Source organism: Uranotaenia lowii, chromosome 2 (genome assembly GCF_029784155.1).
Source record: "Uranotaenia lowii strain MFRU-FL chromosome 2, ASM2978415v1, whole genome shotgun sequence".
Lineage (NCBI taxonomy): Eukaryota > Metazoa > Arthropoda > Insecta > Diptera > Culicidae > Uranotaenia > Uranotaenia lowii.
The window spans coordinates 167,997,546-168,018,883 of record NC_073692.1 but is presented as its reverse complement, the minus strand read 5'-3'; the positions used below and the strand labels follow the sequence as shown (position 1 = coordinate 168,018,883).

Genomic DNA, 21,338 nt, shown 5'->3' with positions numbered 1-21,338 from the left:
TACCTTAATTTAAAGTAATATGTAACTTTTGTACAAGGTCAAGGATAACAATATTCAGTCAGAGAATCCTTTGTTGGCTGATATGACCGACTTTATGAGCTAAACATGCTGCATCTTATATTCTTACATTCAGATACTGCGTTTCAGTTTAAGGTTATTATTCTTAATCATCTAAAATATTGTAGACAGCATGTTTATGCTTTTAAATTCTATTGATCCTCTTAACCTTGCCGCAGCCCGTGGCGTAGAGGATAGCCTTCAAGTCTTCTAAGCTAACGGTCGTGAGATCGAATCTCGGTCACGGCATTTATAGTACACGATCTGTGGGTTTGGTGGTTTTAGCATTTGTAAGATGCTAGCCATCATATCCTCGAAAGTTGTACGCTTAGAGTTAAGTAAAAAGGAATCTCTTCGAGGAAACATCAAGTTTCATAGAGATCCTGTGAGTGTTTGTGTAATTTGTAATTGTAATTTGTAATTTGTAATTTATTAACTTTAACGCAGCCTGTCGGTTACAATTAACTATTAGTTCAGGTTAAGGAAATCACTTGTGTCACAAAACGCGTGGAATATTAATAAATGTTTTGATAACGAATATAATATTTGCGTTATGTAGCTCTGTTCAACGCGGTCTTGAAGGTTGTTAGCGAGCTGGTTTGTCTTGTCGCCAAAGGCAAGTTGTTCCAACAGGAGGGGCCATACACCAGTATACTCTTCCTAGAGGTTGTGGTATGTTGGGGGATGATGAAGCATTTAGATCGCTCGTTCCTCCCTCGCTGGATGTGTTCGTTAAGAAAAACCTGTTAAAAAATAGTCCTATGCTAAAGGTTTTCGTATATAACTGATTTAAAACAATTAGAATATCGGTAAATATTTAAATTTTAAAGGAAAAAAAATCGGTAAATAATTTGGATTGAATAAAATTTGTTAAGAACCACCTGTGCACTTATAAATTTCAGAATTTCTGTTCAGGTAAAGAAGGCGCAATCGATGCAATCTACCAAAAATATTTTGAACGGTGTGTAAAAAAACAGTGAAATCTTACCTTTGATGAGGACATTTTATAATCAATAACTTAATTGTTTTTCGCTAATTTTAGGAGCGAATAATATTAAACACGACACAATAAAATCACAGTCACAGAGTGGTCTGAGGCACATGAACAATCATGAAAATGTTTTGGGGGGTTTTATTTGCGATGGAAGCAGGGGTGTCAGGTGTCCTGATTTTTCAGGATTTGTTCTGATTTTCGAGAGGCTGTCCTGATTTTTCAAAAAAGCTTGAATTGTCCTGATTTTTAAAAATGGCCCTTTAAATGTCCTGATTTTTAAAAAAATATCTAAATTATAACTAAATTTATTGTTAAATGAAAAGAACATCAAACAAATCTTTAATAAAACAGTTTGACCAATGATGATCTTCGGTTCGAATGATATATTTAATTGGTGTTTTTCGATACTGACTGCAGACAAGCCAAGGTTATTCCCGCTTTAGTTGCATAATTCGAGGCGTTTCCAGCACCTATATTTCGCCTTTAATAATGCAATTTAAGCAGAACTGCATGTTATTTGCACCAATTTAGTGGTGTCCTGAAAAATCCTAATTTTTTGTTTCGCGGTGTCCTGATTTTTGACAAAACGACCTGGCACCTCTGGATGGGAGTCGCGTTCAGCAGCCGCTTGGCGGCAAATTATAGCTGTCTGACGGAATGTTGCATTCAAGTTTTCCCCATAGGAAATTACAAATGCATTTCCGGCATTGAATTGGTCCAGATTTTGTCCGTTTCCTGATCTGTTTTATATTGAAAATAACTAGGTCGACTATATAGGACAGAATTTATTTTTATGAAAAGTTTGCAAAAAAAAAGCATTTTGTCTGACTTAGAGATTTAATATATTTAGGATGTGTTAAGATTTATATACGAATTTATTTGTTTAATAACAAATACAATACACATTATGTATGGCTTCCTAACTACCTTGTCGATGGTTTTTTTTTTGGTAGATTTCAAATCACTTTCCAAATGTTTATAGCTCGATTTTGCTCAGTGTGCGAGGTGATCGATTAAATTTATTTTGACAGGGCTGGGCAACCGCCGTTGGGCGGCTGTCGGCATACACGCACGCTAACTTTTGGCTACCCCTTAAAGGCGTAAAATTGACCCGTTATTGAGAACCCCCATGATCTGTCAAATAACGGGTCATTATATCGGATCAATATTACCCCTTATTTTAAAAGGCTCGATTCCCTTCAAAAAGGGCAATTTTAGATGCGTTACATTAAAAGCATTGAATTCGGCATGAGAGATGTTGTGGTAAGTTTTAATTGTAAAAATTTGAATTGTATTCTTTTCGAATTTATATTCATTCATTTTATTTCAGCAGCACAGCAAAGTTCCGGACGAGCCAGGCAGACACAAATAGAATATAACATGAAAACACGCACCGAGGCGATCTAAAATTGAAGGTAAGATTGATGGTTAATGTTTTCTTAACTAAAAATCTAATGTTTTCTTTTCTTTCAGGATGCATCGTAAGATAATTATAATATTCAAGCGGGGAAATCGAGTATTCCAATCATCTGTAATATAAAAAAAAAATATTTAAGTGAATCCAAATTTTTAAAAAAATTGGCATCTCAATAGACTAAATGAAATAAAACATGTTGTTTTTATTTATTTTCCAGGGAACACATTCTCTATAAACAGAACCTTTAATTTCCACCATACGGAAGCTTTTGGAAAAAGGGGTAATTTTTATCCGCTGCGTTTGAAATAAGGGGTAAATTTCATCCGGTGCAAGCGTTATCAAGCTGAGTACCCCTTAAAGGGTACAGCGGCTGTATCCTTTAAAAGGAGTTCTAACAGTCTCATCGAATAACGGGTCAAAAGTATTCGTTAAGGGGTAGCCAAAAGTTAGCGTGTACCGGGTCAATTATTGAAATATGGCCAAGTAAATAAAATCATCAGCGCAATTTTGATTTTCGTATATGGTTTTCTTAAAATAACTTTCAATTTCAAATAAAGCGGTTGTATTTAACATAGTAAATGTATATAAGTCCAATGAAGTTCAAATTATTGAAAAACTGGAAAATTCCAGATGAAACATTTCTTCCACATTCAATGTACGGCGTTGGCGACAATGACAAAACGGTTTTTATCATCCCGGGAGAACGCGAAGTGTTTACTGTTGCAATCAAAAATCTAACTGAAGTAATCCAGAATGGTGAAACACCGTACAAAGTGACCACGGTTAGAGCAAATCCGCCAGCCATGCTGTTGGGTGTAACTGTAACGGCTCAAAATACAATCTGCTACACATGTGATGGTCAACTGGCTGTTTTCAGTTCATTTCGGAATTGCGTACCTGTTGAGGGGATACGTAACGTAAAGGCCATTGCCGCTATGGACAAAGGTGAATAGTTAGGTTGCAAATACGTTGCTTCCATACGAAGAGAAAGGGAAAAGAATTTACGTACTCCATACGCATAGACCAATATGCGCCGCGTTGTCTAATAAGTAATGAATCATCTTTCTATTCACAGGATCAAAGCTTGTAATCATCAGTCTAATCAACGGAGACAAATTAAAACTAGAAGTGATTGAAGATCTTTGTGACGAGCGGATCACTAAAAGTCTTGGATGCTACGACTTATCATGGGAGAATAAGGGTTTTTTGACGAATCGATATGACCAAAGGCTTTGTGTAAAGACAATCAGAGTTACAGGAAGCAATAAGAAATTTTTCCAGAGATTATTGAATAGCAAAGATTTTTTGGAAGATGTAGAGATAATTGTCTTTACAGTAAACAGTGGACTGTTCTGGTTGAAGATTTTAGAGGACAGCTATGAAGTTGTAGCGATCAAAACCTATGCTTCCAAAATAGTGGAAGTTGATTTTTCTCATAGTTCGTGTTGCTTCGCTGTATTATTAGAAAATGCGATTCTCAATGTCATTAGTATTTCCAATGAACCAGAACGTTGCCTTCTTGAGGAGGAGTATTTCAGTCTTGGTCATGAAGTGGAAGCTTTTATTTTTCTGGAAGACCTAGGTACAATTCTTTTTTCAGACGGTTACAAACTCGTCCAACTACGTTTCTTTTATTCAGAGCTAAGCAAAACAGTCGATAAAGAAACTAAAGAAATAGCACTGCACGGGGTTGTTGGTATAGTTCATGTGAAATTCGCTGATGTTGCTATTTGCATTACAGAAAACTGTTTATTTCATGCAATTTTCATACAACACGAGTACTATAATTGTAAAGATGCGGAAACAGGAAAATATTTTGAAATCACTAACGAAGTTTTGACACAAGCCAAGCAAATGACGTGTTTACTTACAAATGAAGTGGAAATACATAACAAATTAATTGAAACCATCAATGAAGAACAAGCCCAAACTAATGTCATGAACATCCTGTGCAACACCACCTTGTATAAAAAATTTGTGAGCGCTAAATTGACACAGCACAATCGAATTCCAAGTACAATTTGTGAAACCGTTTTTCTCGAAAAAACTACTATGGACAACTGCTTATTTATACATATCGAACTATTCCTAAAAACAGATTTTTCTAAAGTTCTTCAAAATAGCAATTGGATGATTTCGGTGGAAGTAGACTCATTCAGGAAACTATTCAGACTTGATAAAACCTTGGACAAAGAACATGAATGTGTGCAAATGATATTACCTGTCAGAGCAAATTATCTGAATCAAAAAGGATTACCATCGTTAGTTCTATCTTTACTGAAGGTTGTTTCTCATACAAATGATTGTTTAATTTTAGAAATACCTGTTAACCTACAAACATCTAATGATGTAGGTCATTCAATAGAATCCAGAAAGCCAAAACACAACTACGTTGTCAGTAATCCACATAAAGATACAATACCCATGGCTAAAGCACTGATTTGTCAAAACCAAAATGAAAAACCCGGGGAGAAAAAAAATATAGAATATTGCTTCAAAATTTCACAAACAGTCGATTATATATCTCAACTATTGCATAAAGGAATCGGTATTCATGAACAAATTTTGCAAACAGTTGCAGACGAAGAAAATTCCTCTCTTTGGTTAGGAACAGAAATCATGGCTGAAATGTGCTTGCAAAAAGAACATGGAAAATGTACGATCAGAAGTTATTACCCGGGATTTTTACTGATTATAAAGCGAAGGATTCTTCAATCGGAAGTTGTAGACCATAAATGTTCACGCAACGAGCTCATGGTAAGTAACTTTTAAGTTCAAATTTTATTTCTACTTGATACAATTTACAAACAAAAAACTGTTTGACGATATAAATATCTTGTTATTAATAGTGTTTTCAATTATGTCTAGGCTTTAAATCTACGATTGACGCGAATCGAATTGGACCTCGTTTCCATAATCCAACTCTATCAGAAAGTAAGGAAAGCTTCGGTCGACGAAAATTATTGATGAACATGATTAGCTAAAAATCGGTTCCGTCTTATAATATTTTAGCAAGGATCCCCAGGAACTGACACCCCGAAGGTACATATGAATTCTTTACTTAATATTTTCGTAAAGAAATGCGTATTTTTCACAAACGAGTTAACAACTCCTAAAGAGGGCTTTTTCACTAAGGGATGTTTTTCGAAAAATCGATCGGAAAAGTCGCACCGGTTAAAGGTTAGAAATATACTAATAAATATATTTATTCAACGAGTTCTTTCTCGCGTAAAGTTACACTTTTCATTTGTTAGTATTTTTTTATTCAGTTTTGCTTAGCTCACTTCGATAGTATCCCGTTTGTTAGTTTTAAGAAAAAGGATATTTGTTTTTTTTTTTACTTCTTTTCTGTAAATCCAACGTTAATTTTCCGCCAATTTTCATGTTTGAATAAGTAACAAGACTGAAGCATATATTACTGACTTGGATTGCTGCATCTTTGCTGGAAAAATATTCAGATTTAAGGGGATTCAAATTCTGTTATTGCAATTGCGATTATTTATTCATTGAATAGAATGGTGACTGGATCTCTCTTCTTCACCAATACTACAAAGAAAATTATTCACCATGCTAAAGTAGCTTTTTTTCAAAAAATATATAGGCAAAACTTGTCCTAAAAATAGATCTGGTACTTACGCCCATTTTAAATTTCTACACACGCATCGGGAAAGGGCTTACCTGAACTTAATTTTTGAATTCGATCAACGGTTTCAAAAAACATGTACTTGAAATAACCCTATTTAATCTGACATAACTTGCCATATCTTATTGTTACTATTGGGCCACAAATTATATACACGACACACATTATAGAAACTTATGTTAAAATGTAAGCCTTTAAATTATAAATAATTTAAAACAAATACAATTCTTACGCGTTGACGATAAAAGATGCGAGAGCTTAATTGTTTGTTCGCATTTCGGTAGATGCAGATTTTGTTTGTTGCTGTTGCTGGGGAGTTTGCGTTCCAATCGTTATCGTACCGGGTTGATACGAATGTAGTTGCACATTCCCGCAGCAACCATCTACACCGGGTGTAACTCTACCGCCACCACCAGTACCGAGTGAGTTGAGCGAAACGTTACTGTCAGCCAGGTTGCCACTGTGCTGGTGACTGGAATGATGAAGGTGATGATGGTTGCTATGCCGATGACTTGCACTGCTCGCTAGATTCGCACGGGACGAAGGCTTCCGTATTTTCCAAGCTTTCAATTTGGCTTCCATGTTGTCGAGTCGTCTAAGGAGATCGGCGACAATACTGAGAGTTGAAACTCGATCACTGGGTGCCATCGGAGCGTTCAGAACGCCGGGGATAAGGGCTGACGATGCGTTGATGTTTCCATTTCTTTCAATGATAAGCTTTTCTTGCAGCAAAACATATTCGTCAGTTTGCGAAACGACATTATCGAGGGATCCTATGCTGGATTCCAAGTCAAGTTTACTAGTGGAATTGGTTATGGCCACTACTGTGGGATCCGTCTTTTTCTCACTAAGGTTGTTATTTAAACTCTCCATTTTGTTACTACTGATACAATGATTTGCGGTGGTATTTATTTTCGACACGCCAGTATTTTCAGGGTTCTCTGTTATATTTTTTGTCCCAGCATCGTCAACCGGAGCTTCAGCTGATTCGCCTTCGTCACCTTCACCCTTCGGTACATGTCGCACTTTAAGCTCTTGTTTAAGATCACGAGCTTCGTCCATTAATCTCTGCAATTTGACTTGCATGCGTTCCTTTTCGTCAACTTCTAGCTCCAGTAAAGCATTCTTCTCATAAGCTTGATTTAGCATCGATTCGAATTCCGCTACGCTTTCGCTCGCAACTCTATTGGCGCGTTCCAAATCGTCATTTTTTTGTTCCAATTCTCGAATGTAAGCCTGTAAGTAAATAAATTAAATTCACATTCATAAAAAGTCGGAAAAATCACTTTTTACAAATATTAGTTTTCAGCAAACAGTCCAATGAACTCATAGCAATGATATAAAATTTAACATAAATAACAAAACTATGAAAAATGATGTCGTTTTAGGACATTTAAGACAAATAAGTTTAAAACAATTATTGAAAGATTTTGTGAATAACACATTTGCACAAAATGTATGGTTTAAAAAAAAGCACTCTCTGTCTAAATGCTATTTAAAATTTATTTTGTTAGTCTCCATTGTTTTCCTTACCAAATAGTACTCTTTTTCAAAGTTAATTCAATGAGTTAAAACTAGATACCTACAAAATCATTAATGATCAAGATTTTCATCAATTACCTTAAATCGTTCATTTTCTTTCACCAGCTGCTTGTAATCGGCATCAATTTTGCTTGATTCGTTCTCGCTGTTGGTCACTTTCCTTTTAAATGACTCACATTCGACTCGTAATTGGGCTACTAGCTGGTTAAGATCGCGAATCTTTTTTTCCTGCTGCTCGACGGTCATTTCCAGTTCCGCCTCCAATTGCCTAGATTCTTCAGTGAAATCATCAAACTCCCGCTGGACATCATTCCGATCCTGTGTTAACTTCAAACAGCGTTCTTTCCAATACAAACATTCCTCCTCGACGCTTGTAAACAACTGTTCCTGGTCCATGATGACCAGATGTTCTGGTTGAAACTGCACTAATTGGCTTCAATACGGATTCGGAGCAACCTGGAATTCAGATTAACGAAACAAATTAAGAAATTACGTTTCTGATTTATGCAAATTTTGATTTTCTTTTCGCACCAAGAAAGCCTGCCTAACCTTCGAACAAAAAAGTCCGTCAAATCTAAAAATCTCAAGAAAATCTAGCTGAAACAACTTCAACTCGTGGTTAAATTCTTATTTCAAGTTTTGTCCAGTCCCACAGTAACTAGAAGCTGGAATTAAAGCAACATTTTTCTCGTTTTAATGGTACTTTGTCATTAGATATTAGATTTAATATAGCACTTAACACGGAGAGAGCCACAAAACACATATAAAATTCGACTTTTTTTCATCCCCGTAATGACAGTTAGCGTTGCATCACCGAAACAGTGAGGCCAGCTAATTTCTAAATAAATCTATACGCAACCAAATAAAACCTGAGAATGAGTTCGCAGCTTGTCAGTCGATCAAACCAAAAAGAACTAAAAAACGTATTTAATTCTTTGAGTTTTTAAAATGTCACATGTGTTTTACTCGTTTTACTTATAAAATGAACATACAGTGAGGGGCAAAATAAAGTGTCCAAATTACTTTTTTTTCTATTTCTTTTATTTTTCTGGTTAAAATTCAACGAAAACACATCGTAATCATTTTTAAAATATTGTTTATTATGTTCTTTTCAATTTTTGTTAATGTTGCGCTGGTAAAAAAAAAGTTTTTCAGATAAAAAAAAAACAGTTTATATTAAAAAAAAAACAGGGACAAAATAAAAGGTCCAGATCGATACAGCTTCAAATTGATTCAAACTGAAGACAAACAAGAACGATTTAATAATGGGTATGGCCTCCATCGGCCAAGTGCTTCGGTATACTTTCAACAAGGTTGTGCAAGTGTTGTGGGTCGAGTTCTTCCCACGCATGCTCCAGCCAAAATAAGTATTTTTAATTTGTCACACCATTCTCATCAATCAGAGCATCGAGGATGGCCCACAGATTTTCGATGGGGTTCAGATCAGGACTTTGTGGGGGCCATTCAAGGGGTTTGATGCGGCAGGAACGGAAAAATGACTTCATCAGATTGGCCGTATGCATCAGATCGTTATTCTGCTCTAAAACGAAACGCTCTTCGAGGCCCATCTTGATGAGGGATACTTCGAGGTTTTCCCGCAGGATATTGGAATATGACTCAGCTGTCATGATTCCGTCAATTTTTACTAAATTGCCCACCCCACCCCAAGAAAAGCACCCCCACACCATCACGTTACCTCCTCCGTGCTTGACTGTTCCTTGGATATGGCGATCTTGGAGCTCCTCACCCGACTTGCGCCACATATGATCCCGCTTCTTCCGGTTGAATAGCTCGAATTTGGATTCGTCGGCCCACAACAATGTTTTCTAGTACTCGAGCCGTTTATCGGCGTGTTCCTTGACGAACTTGAGCCGCTTAGCCTTGTTCACCTGGCTGATGAAAGGCCTTCTCACTGCTATCTTTCTATGGTACTCCTTTGCATGGATGCGGCGACGGACAGTACAACGCAATATCGAAAATTGGAGCTCTTCCTATATCTGCCGGATCGTTATTATTGCGTTTTTCTTCACTTCAAGAATGATTTTCTTGTCCGTTCTGGCATCTGTCTTGGGCTCCAGTCCTCTTCCTGGGCGATCCATCTCCGATCCGAACGTTTTCATCTTCTTCATGATTTTTGATACCGCTGTCTTGCTGATTTCGTAGTGTTTGGCCACTTCCCGGTGCGTTTGACCGTTATTCACATCACGAACAACCAGTTTCCGAATGGACAACGGAATGGAACCAGAAATTTATGCGTTCTCCATATTTTACAACTTATTCGAATGTAGACACCTGTTTGTATGTATGTATGTATGTATGGATTTGATGATATTGGCCTAGAGTGTTATACTCTATATAACCACTGCACGAGTATATGTCGAATCAGGTCGAATCTATTTGATTATTCGAAGACACAGTGTGTCTAATACGAGCGATTTTTCATTAAATTGAAAATCTTGCTTTTTCTAGGAAGCTTATGACTTCCTTGATTCTTGATTCATCGAAGTTTTTTATCAGATCGAATAGATTATTACAACTTTCCCAGTCGTAGTGGTTACGAATATGATTGTATTGTATACAGTGAAACAGTGCATGTTCGGTCGTAAAATTTTCTGTACATAATTCGCAAGTTTTTGAATCTCGAATGTGCATGAGTCCCAGGTAGTATGGTGAGTAGTCATGTCCGCTTAGAAGTCGATTTGCTGTTCGAATTTGTCTGTTATTCATTTCAGAACTCCAGTACCACGGTTTGGAATTAAAATTCTCTTGGAATTTATAAAATTTCAATCCTTTTTGATTGATTGCTGCCAAATCCTTATACCACTTATTTGTATCGTCTATAAGTGTCTTTTTATAGTATCGAATCGCATCATCTAATCGAAGTTTGTTTTCTAGGATTGCTGAACTTTCGAGTCCGAGTTTCGCTAGTTGGTCAGCATTTTCATTTCCTCTGATTCCAACATGAGAAGGTAACCATTGTATAGTTGCACGATTTTGTGTTGCTAGAGAACAAATGTCGTGAGTTACTTTATCGAACGTTTTGTTCTTTCGATCCCTTTTTAAAATTTTGCATGCCGCTTGGGAGTCTGTGAAAATAACAATTCTTCGCGAATCGTTCACTTGTACGTGTTCTAATGCAACTCGTATTGCCAGTAGCTCTGCAGAAGCAATGCTCACTTCGTGCGCTAAAGCTAGGCTTATGCTTTCGTCTGTGGAGGCATCGTAAATACCAAGTCCGCAATTTGAGCCAGATTTGGAAGCATCCGTATACCATTGTTCGTACATGCAATAATTTGTTTGAATCATTTCTTGAGTGAGTTTTTTTAGAACTATAGGAGATGTTAATTTCTTTTTTTGAGTTGACCCTATTATTTGTTCATTAACCGTAAAATTGAATATGCTACAAGATTTAGTCTGAACATAAAGTTTTTGGAATGTGTTGACGTTTTTTATGTATACTCTTTCAATGAATGAGTACTGCCTTTCTTGTTTCAGTTGATTCAGGTTCAAAGACTGTAATTGTTGAGCAATCAAATCGTTCCTGTAAATGTGAAAAGCAATTCTCTTTTTTGTAATAAATTCGCGTTTCAACGTTAGAGGTCCTTCCCCACTCAGCACTGCCAATGTGTTAATGGGAGTTGTTTTTGTGCAACCCGTTGCTACCCGAAGTCCTTGTCGGTTGGTAGTCTCCAACATGTCACTATATTTTTTTGCAGCATTTCCGTAAAGGATGGCACCATAGTTCAGATAAGAGTGCTTTGTGGTACATTACCATGACTTTTGGTGTACCTCCATATTTTATTCCTCCAATAATTTTTAACATGTTCATCCTGTCCATAAATGTATTTTTTAAATTTTTTACATGTAAGCCGTATCTTAGTGTTTGGTCCAGAGTGATACCTAAATATTTGTAGTTTTTAACCGTTTCTAATATTTCGCCTCCAAGAGAAAGAGCGAGAGTTTTGTTTGAATCTTTGAAGAGCATAGCCTTTGTTTTTGAACAATTTAGTATCAATCCAAGCTCCTCAGCTTTTGCTGTGAAATCGTTTATTTCCAGTTGCATTTTTTTAACAGCCTTTTCTAAAGTTTTTGCTCTTACAATTTTCAGGAAATCGTCCGCAAACTGAAGAGTTATGGTGTCCCGGTCGAGGTTTGTATTGTGAAGAGAAGAAGTGTAGATATTGAAAAGGATAGGCGAAAGAACATCACCTTGTGGAACTCCGCAGCTTGTTATGTGTTCTACTTTTCCTTGATCTGTGCAGATGATCATTTTTCTATTTATAAGAAAATTGAAGATCCACGTTATGGTATCTTTTCGGAATCCATAATTCAGCATTATGATTCTCAGTTTATCTACATTTACACTATTAAATGCATTTGAGAAATCAAAAAATACTCCAATTGTTACAAATCCTTCTCTTCTGGATGACATTATAAAGTTTGTTGCAAAAGTCACACAATGTTCCGTTGACATGCCTTTACGGAATCCAAATGAGAAATCAGGTAGAATATTGTTATTTGAACAGGTAAGGTTAACATCTTCAAGAACCGCTGCATTTATAGTCTTGGTGATAGTTGAAAGAAGAGCAATAGGTCTACTCGATTCAATCTGTTCCGGAGGTTTGTTTGGTTTTAGTACTGGTATAATCTTAATTTCTTTTAAATGATCTTGTAAGTTTCCACTAAGCCACATTTCGTTCAATAAATCTATTATTTTTGAAACAGTATTAAGATCCATACTTTTAAGCATACCATAATTTATGGAGTCTATTCCTGGTGCTGATCTAATAGATTTCTTATTGATAATTGCCTTCCAGGACTCAAAAGTTATTATTCTTTGTCGAGTATTTATATCAGGCGAAAGACGTTGTTTAGTTTCTTGTACTCCAAAGTTTTTTGTAAGGAATTTTTCAGCTGTGTCTTTGTTATTTAATATGGGATTATTTTTGGGGTTCTCAACAGGACTCAGTTTTAGTCGCTTAATTAGTTTCCAGTTTTCTTTTACATTGCGTGGATCTATGGTACTAGATAGTTCCATCATTTTATCTTTAATATGTTTTATTTTTGATTTTTTGAATTGTGCTACAGCTTTTTTCCACTCTATGAGATTTGTGGTGCTGCTACATCTATTATAATTTCTTAGAGCATTTTGTTTGGATTCATATAATAGGGAAAGGTCAGGACTCCAGTAATATTTTGGTGTAAATGAATTCATTTTCTTATGTTTATTGCTTATCTGATTCGTAATTACTGCAAGGTCTTTAATTTCTTCAAATTCCCAGTGTTTAATTTGCGATATTTCTTCGGTGATTTTTGTTCGATCAAAATAACACTTTTTCTTTGTTTTAAACGATAATTGAAGTTGTGCTTTTATCATAAGGTGACCGCTTCCACCAAAGCTCTTTTGTAATACTTCCCATTTAGCTTCATTAAACATGTTTGTGGTGCACATTGATAAGTCAATAGCACTGGGTCTTTGATTTGCTATAGCTGGGATGAAGGTGTATTGTCCATTATTGAGTATGAGAAAGTTGGTATTAATGATCGAATCATATATAAGATTGCCCTTATTATTGGTATCTAAACAACCCCATAGTTCATTGTGGCTGTTAAAATCTCCTCCTATAAAGACCTTGGAGTGTGTCGATAATTGGCTAAGTAAAAGTGTAAAAGCGTTTTCTAACTCTTGTAATGTAATTCTAGGGTTGATGTAAATTACTACAAGAACAAGATCAAGGGTATGTATTTTTATACCTAACGTTTCGAATTGCATGGATGAACTTAAGACCAGTCTTTCAAAAGTAAAGTCAGAACGTAGATATATACCAGTACCTCCGAAACCATCAGACCTTGGTGATAATATACGGTGATAACCTTGTATATTCCACCTGTGGGTCATTATTTGATCTGGTTTAACCCAGATTTCTGATAATAGTGCTGCGTCATATTTCTCAGTAAACAGTTCATGAGCAAGCTCGTTTTTATTTGTCTTCAGACTTTGTATGTTTGTTTGTATTATATTAAAGTTACTTTGCATCATGAACTGTTTCCGGTCCACTCACCTGCCTTCATCAATTCTCCCATAATTTGATTTGTAAGCTCTTCTCCAGGCGCTCCATGCGGCTTCAAAATTTCAACCAATCTGGTACTTACTTCCTTCATTGCTTTCCTCCATTCTGTTTGTGTTTGTTTCTTTATAGTTTCCTCTATCTGTTTTCTTATTTTTTCTGCCTCTTCCGTCCTGTAGGGATTGTTCAAACCTGTCCCTCTGCTTTCTTCTCTATCTTCTTCCATTTTTCTCTTCTTCACTAACTCTTTAGCTACTCCTGGCATTAACTCTCCTTCTTCTTCTCTTCTTTCCTTCCCTTTTGTAAAACGATTGTTGGTATTTATGTTATTTCGTTGTAAATTTTCTTTTTGATAGGATCTGGGTGCTCTTCCTGCAACATACGAGTAAGATTCAGCTGGAGTTGGGTATTCTTCTGTACTCCTTAACACGTCGAATTGGTTTTCAGTTGGAAATATGTAAGTATGTTTCGCTTCTTGGTAAGTCATTCCATTTTTGGCCATCGTCGCTTGGATATTACTTTCCTTTTTCCAACGAGGACAAGTTTTGTCTGTCGTTCTATGGTCGTTGCTTTCACAATAGAAACATTTCACGGTTTTACATGTTATGTCAACAGGATGTTCTTCTGTACAGCTTGCGCATTTTCCAGTCTTCGATTTGCAGTTTTTTGATACATGGTTGTATCTCAGACACTTGTAGCATATTACCGGTTTTCTGATGTAGGGCTGTACTCTGAAAATAACAGAAAAAATGTTAATATCAGTAGGTAGAACATTACTCCTAAACACCACTCCTATTTTGTACGTCGGTTCCTTTTTCTTCTCAATGAAACGGTGTAATCTAAAAATAGAATCAATTTCCACTCTGCTTCTGATATTCATTTTGATATCTTGTTCATCCATATCGGGTGGGATCCCTGAAATTACTCCAGTAACAGTGACAAACTGCTTCGGAACGTACGCTTTGTATCCTTGTAGCTGCAAATTTTTACTATTAGCTAGCCTGTTGGCATCCTTCCAATTCCCGACATAAACTGTGACTTTCTGTCTTCCAGTTTTGCAGATGTCTTCTATGGATTTGTCAAATCCATTCTGGTGTAGCATGGCTCCTACTTTCAAACGGTTAATGGTTCTCCTTTTCTCAATATCCGTATTTTCTACCATCACTCTAAAAGGACGACTATCACCGGATTTATACTGGTAGTTTATGAACACCCGCGTCGGTTCATTCCTGATTCTGGATTGTGCATCCGTGGTTTCCATTAAAATTTGATCCATTTCCTTATCCAAGTTTCCTGACCCGTTTTGAGGGTTAGGTACACTTGCAGATTGTGATGCTGCTCCATCAGGAGCAGCATCTGCCACACTCATTTTCGCCTTTTTAGCAGGAATTCACTTTCAATTCGTGAGCAATTATTGTTATCACACTCCAATATACAGATCACGTAAAAATCACACCATACAATATAAAAATTAACGCGAAACAGATTAAAATTTTTGATTTTTTCGTCAAAATATTAAAAACGCCGCAATCAAAACACAACTCCACCGTGAGCGGTCCGTGTGCTGTCAAAATTGAGACACCTGTTTGAATACTCCAGAGCCAAGCCAGTTGTTTATGAAACGTCAAAATACACAAAACAAACAAATTCGAGGGGCCTCGCGATTATATTGATTTTTGAGTTGGACACTTAATTTTGCCCATTTTTTTTTTTTTTTTGAATATTAATTGTTTTTTTTTCTATCAGAAAAACTTTCTTTTTTTACCAGCGCAACATTAATGAAAATTTAAAAGAACATAATAAACAATATTTTAAAAATGATTACGATGTGTTTTCGGTGAATTTTAACCAGAAAAATAAAAGAAATGATAAAAAAATAATTTGGACACTTTATTTTGCCCCTCATTGTATATAGTACTTTGAAATATACAAGGTTATTCAAGGTTATAAGGTATTTTGCTCTTTTTAAACGTATTGGTAAAAGGCCCCCAAAAATAGTCATTGAAAAAACTGGCTAATGTTTGGAATGTACCAGAAAATCACATTTTTCTACAAATGGATAATCAACAAAATTATGAAAAAATATGCACTGATGCATATTAATGTAATTAGGCTATTCTGCCTTACTAAAAGTGATATGAATGGACTTTTTTGACAATTTAACCTTCCAAAGCCGTTCGCAAAATTTCCGTACAAATCTATTTTAGATAAATTTGACCTGTAGTTTACGTACGTTCTCCTGGCCGCAAATATTGACCGATTTCGATGAATTTTAATTCATTGTATAGATAATTTATTCTAGTTTCTCAATATTGAAAAAATAAGTCGAAATATTTTACGAGATCACCAGTAGCTGATTCCGAATGAAAAAAGTCCCGAAAAAGAGCTCTTTTCAGAATGCTTATAACTTGGGACAGATTCCAAATATTGCGCTGATTTTATGATATTTGGAATTGTCAAGAATAAATCTATCCATGGATGCATAAGTTTTTGGTGGTCCAATATTTGCATTGCTGGATCTCGCTTACCAATAGAGCGATTCTCTGAATTCAAATTTTTTTTTTTCGTTAACTTCATTATTAGTTTCGTAGAACATAGTTGGTTCCTCAAAAATCTCAGTTGTTCAGTATATTGCAATGAAAATCACATCTTTTTTGTCATTTTTCAAATGCCCCCTCGTGCCGGTGGTTTTACGGGATTTTTATAGCGAGATTTCTCTAAAATTAGAACTCAAATTGGTCACTTTTTATATACCTAAAGATTCATTAGAATCTCCTCTTTTGATGGACATACTTTTTGAGTGGTGTTTTGAAAATTTGTAGCAACGTTTTCCGAATTTACTGGAAGCTGTCAGATTTCAACCAGTTTGGCCCACATTTTCAGCATGCAGGTTGGTGTACAAATCTCGCACCCCTCACGTATAGCCGCGGGAGAAACAAATTCTTTAGCTCTCTTTTTGTCGCTCACCAAATCTACCACCCAACCCAGCAGCAGGAGGAACTGCCGTCTCGTCGCGTGGTTTGTTGATTGATTGTGCTGATGCTGATAACGAAATGAATGTTTTATTGTTGAAGGTATTGCTTGAATTTTTTTATATTTTATATTATAAATATTTTAATGGATGGGCAACATTTCTAAAGTTCACGTCCATGATTCCAGATTCAGATTCAGATTTCAGATTTCAGATTTCATATTTCATATTTCAGATTTCAGATTTCAGATTTCAGATTTTAGATTTTAGATTTCAGATTTCAGATTTTAGATCCAGATTTCAGATTCAGATTTCAGATTCAGATTTCAGATTTCAGATTTCAGATTTCAGATTCAGATTCAGATTTCAGATTTCAGATTCAGATTTCAGATTCAGATTTCAGATTCAGATTTCATATTCAGATTTCAGATTCAGATTTCAGATTCAGATTTCAGATTCAGATTTCAGATTCAGATTTCAGATTCAGATTTCAGATTCAGATTTCAGATTCAGATTCAGATTCAGATTTTAGATTCAGATTTCAGATTCAGATTTCAGATTCAGATTTCAGATTCAGATTTCAGATTCAGGTTTCAGATTCAGATTTCAGATTCAGATTTCAGATTCAGATTTCAGATTCAGATTTCAGATTCAGATTTCAGATTCAGATTCAGATTTCAGATTCAGATTTCAGATTCAGATTTCAGATTCAGATTTCAGATTCAGATTCAGATTTCAGATTCAGATTTCAGATTCAGATTTCAGATTCAGATTTCAGATTCAGATTTCAGATTCAGATACTGATTCCAGATTTCAGATTCTTATTTCTGATAAAATTTTCTGAATAATATTTCAGAATATTTGTTACTTAAATCATAGATTTTGTTTCTCTTGCAGTAGACACTGCTTGAAATAAAAGAAAAGAACCATGATAACATTCAAAACAAATGTTGGTATCACTGAAGAATTCTAATGCACTCGACGCCATACCGTGAAGCCAGCCGGTTGATATAGTGGAAGCGGGAAGTTTTTTTTCCATTAAAACGACGCGGATTCAAAAATATAAAGTTTTCGGATTTCTCAGTACATATGAAGTGGCAGAGCCAGAAATAGCTTTTAAAAGAAAATAAAGAGTAGAGATAGATAAAAGTGAAGTGTTGGAGAAAGGAAAAGGAAGGAATTTGCGGAGAATAATAGATTAGGCGAAGGTAAGCGAAAGTGAGGTTAGAAGCGTAATTACTTATGACCAAACAAAATGGACGAAGACGAACAGAAATCAAACTTACCTCCAGACAAAAAACAGTCTAATACATTACCTGACTTATCCTCAAGTGACGAAGAACTAGATTTTCACGGCTTTCAAGATTCCTATCAACAAAACACCATAAATAATCCTAGAAAAAGACAAATCAATATAAATGAAGAAATGAACATCAAACCCAAAAATAATAAAACAATTGAACAATCAGAAGACTCAACATCTAACACACATACACATAATGAACATCAAAATACAAAATTAAACACAACACTGGATGAAAACCAAATGAATATGGATTCATCAAACAACAAACAATTAAACAAAACATGGATTAAAAACGATCAATATAGAATTATTTTTATTGATCCTATTTCCACCAATTCTGATGATAAGTTGCTTGCTGCGATAGAAGTAGGAAAATTCCTCTTCGACTTGAAATTAAATCAATTCAGCGAAATTAAAAAAGCTGGCAAACATAGATTTAAGTTATATAAAACCCCAAAAGATACTGAGAAAATATTAAATTCTACAGAAATACTTAAAGCTAATAATTATCGAGCTTCGATACCAATGATGCTCAGAGAAACTATTGGTATTATTAAAAATATCCCAACCACTATTTCAGAAGAAGAAATTCTAAATTTCGCAATATCAGAAAAACAAATAATAAAAGTAGAAAAGATTAAAAGAAAAGATGAAAAACAACAGTTAATTAATACTCAATCCATAAAACTTACCTTCGAAGGATCAGATTTGCCAAGATCAATTCAAATCTACGGTGTAAATAGTAAAGTGGAATTATACATCTACCCAATCCGAATCTGTAAAAACTGTTGGCGTATAGGCCACAATAAAAAAGCTTGCAAAAGCAAGAAAAATTGTGAAAATTGCGGGAATACACTTGATGAAAACCACAAAGATTGTAAAAATAACACACCGAAATGTAAAAATAGTAGAGGAGAACATCTCCCAAACTCCAAAGACTGCCCTGAAAAGAAAAGAAGACAAAACATTAACAAAATCATGGCTCTTAACAAAATGACCTTCTTAGAAGCAAATGAATATTACCCCAGAACATCCAACAAATTCTCTCTTCTCCAGTCTACCGACGCATTCCCGGAAATGGAACGTCCAAGTACGACAATGAAAGGTTTTAGACCAGCAGAAAATCAAGTTATTCAATACCGAAACGTAATTAAAAACTTCAATACCCAGAAACAAAGGCCTAAATTCTCTGAAATACAAACACCAAAATTAACAACAACTGCAAACGTGGAATACCCAACGAAACCAATAACATCGAACCCATATAAAACTACTGAGCTAGAGAAAACTACAGCTGAAATGATTCAACAAGCTACCAAACAAATGATGAATGCTTTGACATCCATCAACAAAAACATAACTAATTCTGATTCCGATATTTTAGAAATTGAAATTGGAACGATTATAAAAGAAATAATCTATCAAAACTACAAGAACTCATCATCTTATCCAAATCACATTACAAAAAATAAAAATTGAAAAAAAAACACTTCGAAATAACTAAGGTATTATTTAAGTCTATTTTTTCAAAACAAAACTTTTTTACACTTTCATTCACTTAAAAATGGCTATGTTCAAATATAACTTAAATATCTCTCAAATTAACATTCGTAGTATAAGGCCAACTAACAAAAGAGAAATCATTAAAAAATACCTTATAGAAAACCAAATTCATATTCTTATGATGCAAGAAACTTGGATCAAAGATACTGAAAATTTTAGATTTTTTAACTATGAATTTGTCAAGAAATGTCGAGGTGAAGGATATGGAGGAGTAGGAATACTCATCCACCCTACGCTGATCCTAGAAGAAATTATTAAAAATAATGTAGACTTGGAAATAATTGCTGTCAAAATCAAAAACATTAAAACTCCCACAATTTTTATTTCAATATATGTACCTCCAGAGGTTGCAACAAGCCATTTCGAACAACAGATGAAAAACCTTTTCCACTTCATACAAAATTGCTCAACACCAGTCCTAATGGGAGGAGACCTTAACGCTCACCATCCCATATGGGACAGAATTACAAACAAAATAAATAGAAGAGGAACTATAATAAGCGATTTATTAGCAAATACGGATTTAATTTTTCTTAACAACGGACAAGCTACTACGTGGGCAGATTTGAATCATACAGCTTCGGCCATCGATCTGACTCTAACCACTATAAACATAGCAGGGAAAATTAATTGGGAAATAAGCAATAAAAACTTTGATTCGGACCACAAATTGATTGAATGTACGTTGATTGATTACAATAAATTTGAAGAAAACAAAACAATTACTTTAGTAAACAAAAAGAAAGCTATCAGCAACTTCGATAATATAAATCCAAATAACATTAGAGACGTAGATGACATGAACATCAAAATCACAGAGGCAATAGCTAACTCCACATACAGTTTTAAATTAGACAATAAGAGAAAAATAAAGCCATACTGGAACGATAAAATTAAGGAACTTTACGAAACTAAAAACAAAAAACACATTATCTTTCGAAATAATTTAACTTTAGAGAATAAAAAAGAGTATAAAACCGCTGAATACAATTTTAAGAAAGAGTTAAAAAAAGAAATAATAGAATAATAGAAAAGATATGCTAGAAAAAATTAACAACGATACTCCAGTGAACGAAATGTGGAAGATAGTTAAAGCAATTGAAGGAAACTTTAAACATAAGGAAAACACAGAAATAATGACTAATGAATTACTCGCAAACAAATTTATGGATCTTAACTTCAAGAAAACAAACATTGAAAGATTCTATTCCAACAATTTTGAACCTGACGAAGAAAAATATTCAGGAAACATTCCGATAGCTAATATGATTGGAAATATTAGGAAAAAGAAAGATCGATCAGCAGCGGGAGAAAATAAACTTTCCTATTTTTTCCTTAAAAAAATCAATATAACATTACTAATAAGAATACTCGAAATCACTAATGATGTCTGGATGAAAGGTACAATTCCAGAAGATTGGTTGAAAATCAAAATAATTCCAGTATACAAAACTAATAAAAATAAAGAATTAGAAACTTCATATAGACCGATAGCCTTTATCAATACTAACTTAAAAATTATTAACTCAGAAATAAAACACAGAATTGAAAAATTTATTAATGAAAACAATCTCATACCTGAATATTCTTATGGATTTCGTTCAGGATACTCATCGATTGACTGCATTAATCATCTTAATTCAACGATTATGGAAGCAAAAAGAAATAAAATGAGATCAATTGCAATATTTCTTGACTTATCGAAAGCATTCGACTCAGTTGAAACTCAAACATTACTCAGAATTTTAGATGACGTTAAATAACCAAAAAAAATTCT

At 34.8% G+C, this 21,338-nt stretch overlaps 3 protein-coding genes across 15 annotated transcripts in view; 1 reads left to right on the top strand and 2 right to left on the bottom strand.

Moving 5' to 3' along the window:
- Positions 1-1,192, bottom strand: part of LOC129746909 (X-ray repair cross-complementing protein 5) — a 75,122-nt gene extending 73,930 nt beyond the window's left edge. For 5 of the 9 annotated variants that reach the window (XR_008737401.1, XR_008737399.1, XR_008737398.1 and 2 more), the window contains exon 1: positions 1,046-1,192. Coding sequence is in view for 1 of the 9 variants with exons in the window: in XM_055740844.1 (XP_055596819.1) it covers positions 1,046-1,060 (15 nt within the window). In the remaining 8 variants the exon portion in view is untranslated. Of the gene's footprint in view, positions 1-3; positions 801-1,045 lie in introns of all 9 variants that reach the window. The other 4 variants (XR_008737402.1, XR_008737404.1, XR_008737403.1 and 1 more) reach the window with 2 other exon arrangements.
- A 1,721-nt stretch (positions 1,193-2,913) lies between these two features.
- LOC129746908 (uncharacterized) lies at positions 2,914-7,401 on the top strand. Of its 4 annotated transcripts, XM_055740840.1 has the most exons (5): positions 2,914-3,042; positions 3,099-3,413; positions 3,544-5,225; positions 5,337-5,402; positions 5,481-7,401. In XM_055740840.1, exons 2-5 carry the CDS (start codon positions 3,122-3,124, stop codon positions 5,745-5,747), a joined length of 2,307 nt encoding a protein of 768 aa, XP_055596815.1. In that variant the 5' UTR covers positions 2,914-3,042; positions 3,099-3,121; the 3' UTR covers positions 5,748-7,401. The 4 variants fall into 4 exon arrangements, with proteins under 4 accessions (XP_055596815.1, XP_055596814.1, XP_055596817.1 ...); XM_055740839.1 differs by having other exon boundaries at positions 2,937-3,413; XM_055740842.1 differs by having other exon boundaries at positions 2,937-3,413; positions 5,337-5,622.
- On the bottom strand, positions 5,248-8,463 carry LOC129746910 (nuclear distribution protein nudE homolog). 2 transcript variants are annotated; one of them, XM_055740846.1, is made up of 3 exons: positions 8,203-8,463; positions 7,732-8,109; positions 5,248-7,347 (listed from the first exon to the last, which is right to left on the bottom strand). In XM_055740846.1, exons 2-3 carry the CDS (start codon positions 8,047-8,049, stop codon positions 6,370-6,372), a joined length of 1,296 nt encoding a protein of 431 aa, XP_055596821.1. In that variant the 5' UTR covers positions 8,050-8,109; positions 8,203-8,463; the 3' UTR covers positions 5,248-6,369. The 2 variants fall into 2 exon arrangements, with proteins under 2 accessions (XP_055596821.1, XP_055596820.1); XM_055740845.1 differs by having other exon boundaries at positions 8,185-8,462.
- Between the last annotated feature and the right edge of the window lie 12,875 nt (positions 8,464-21,338).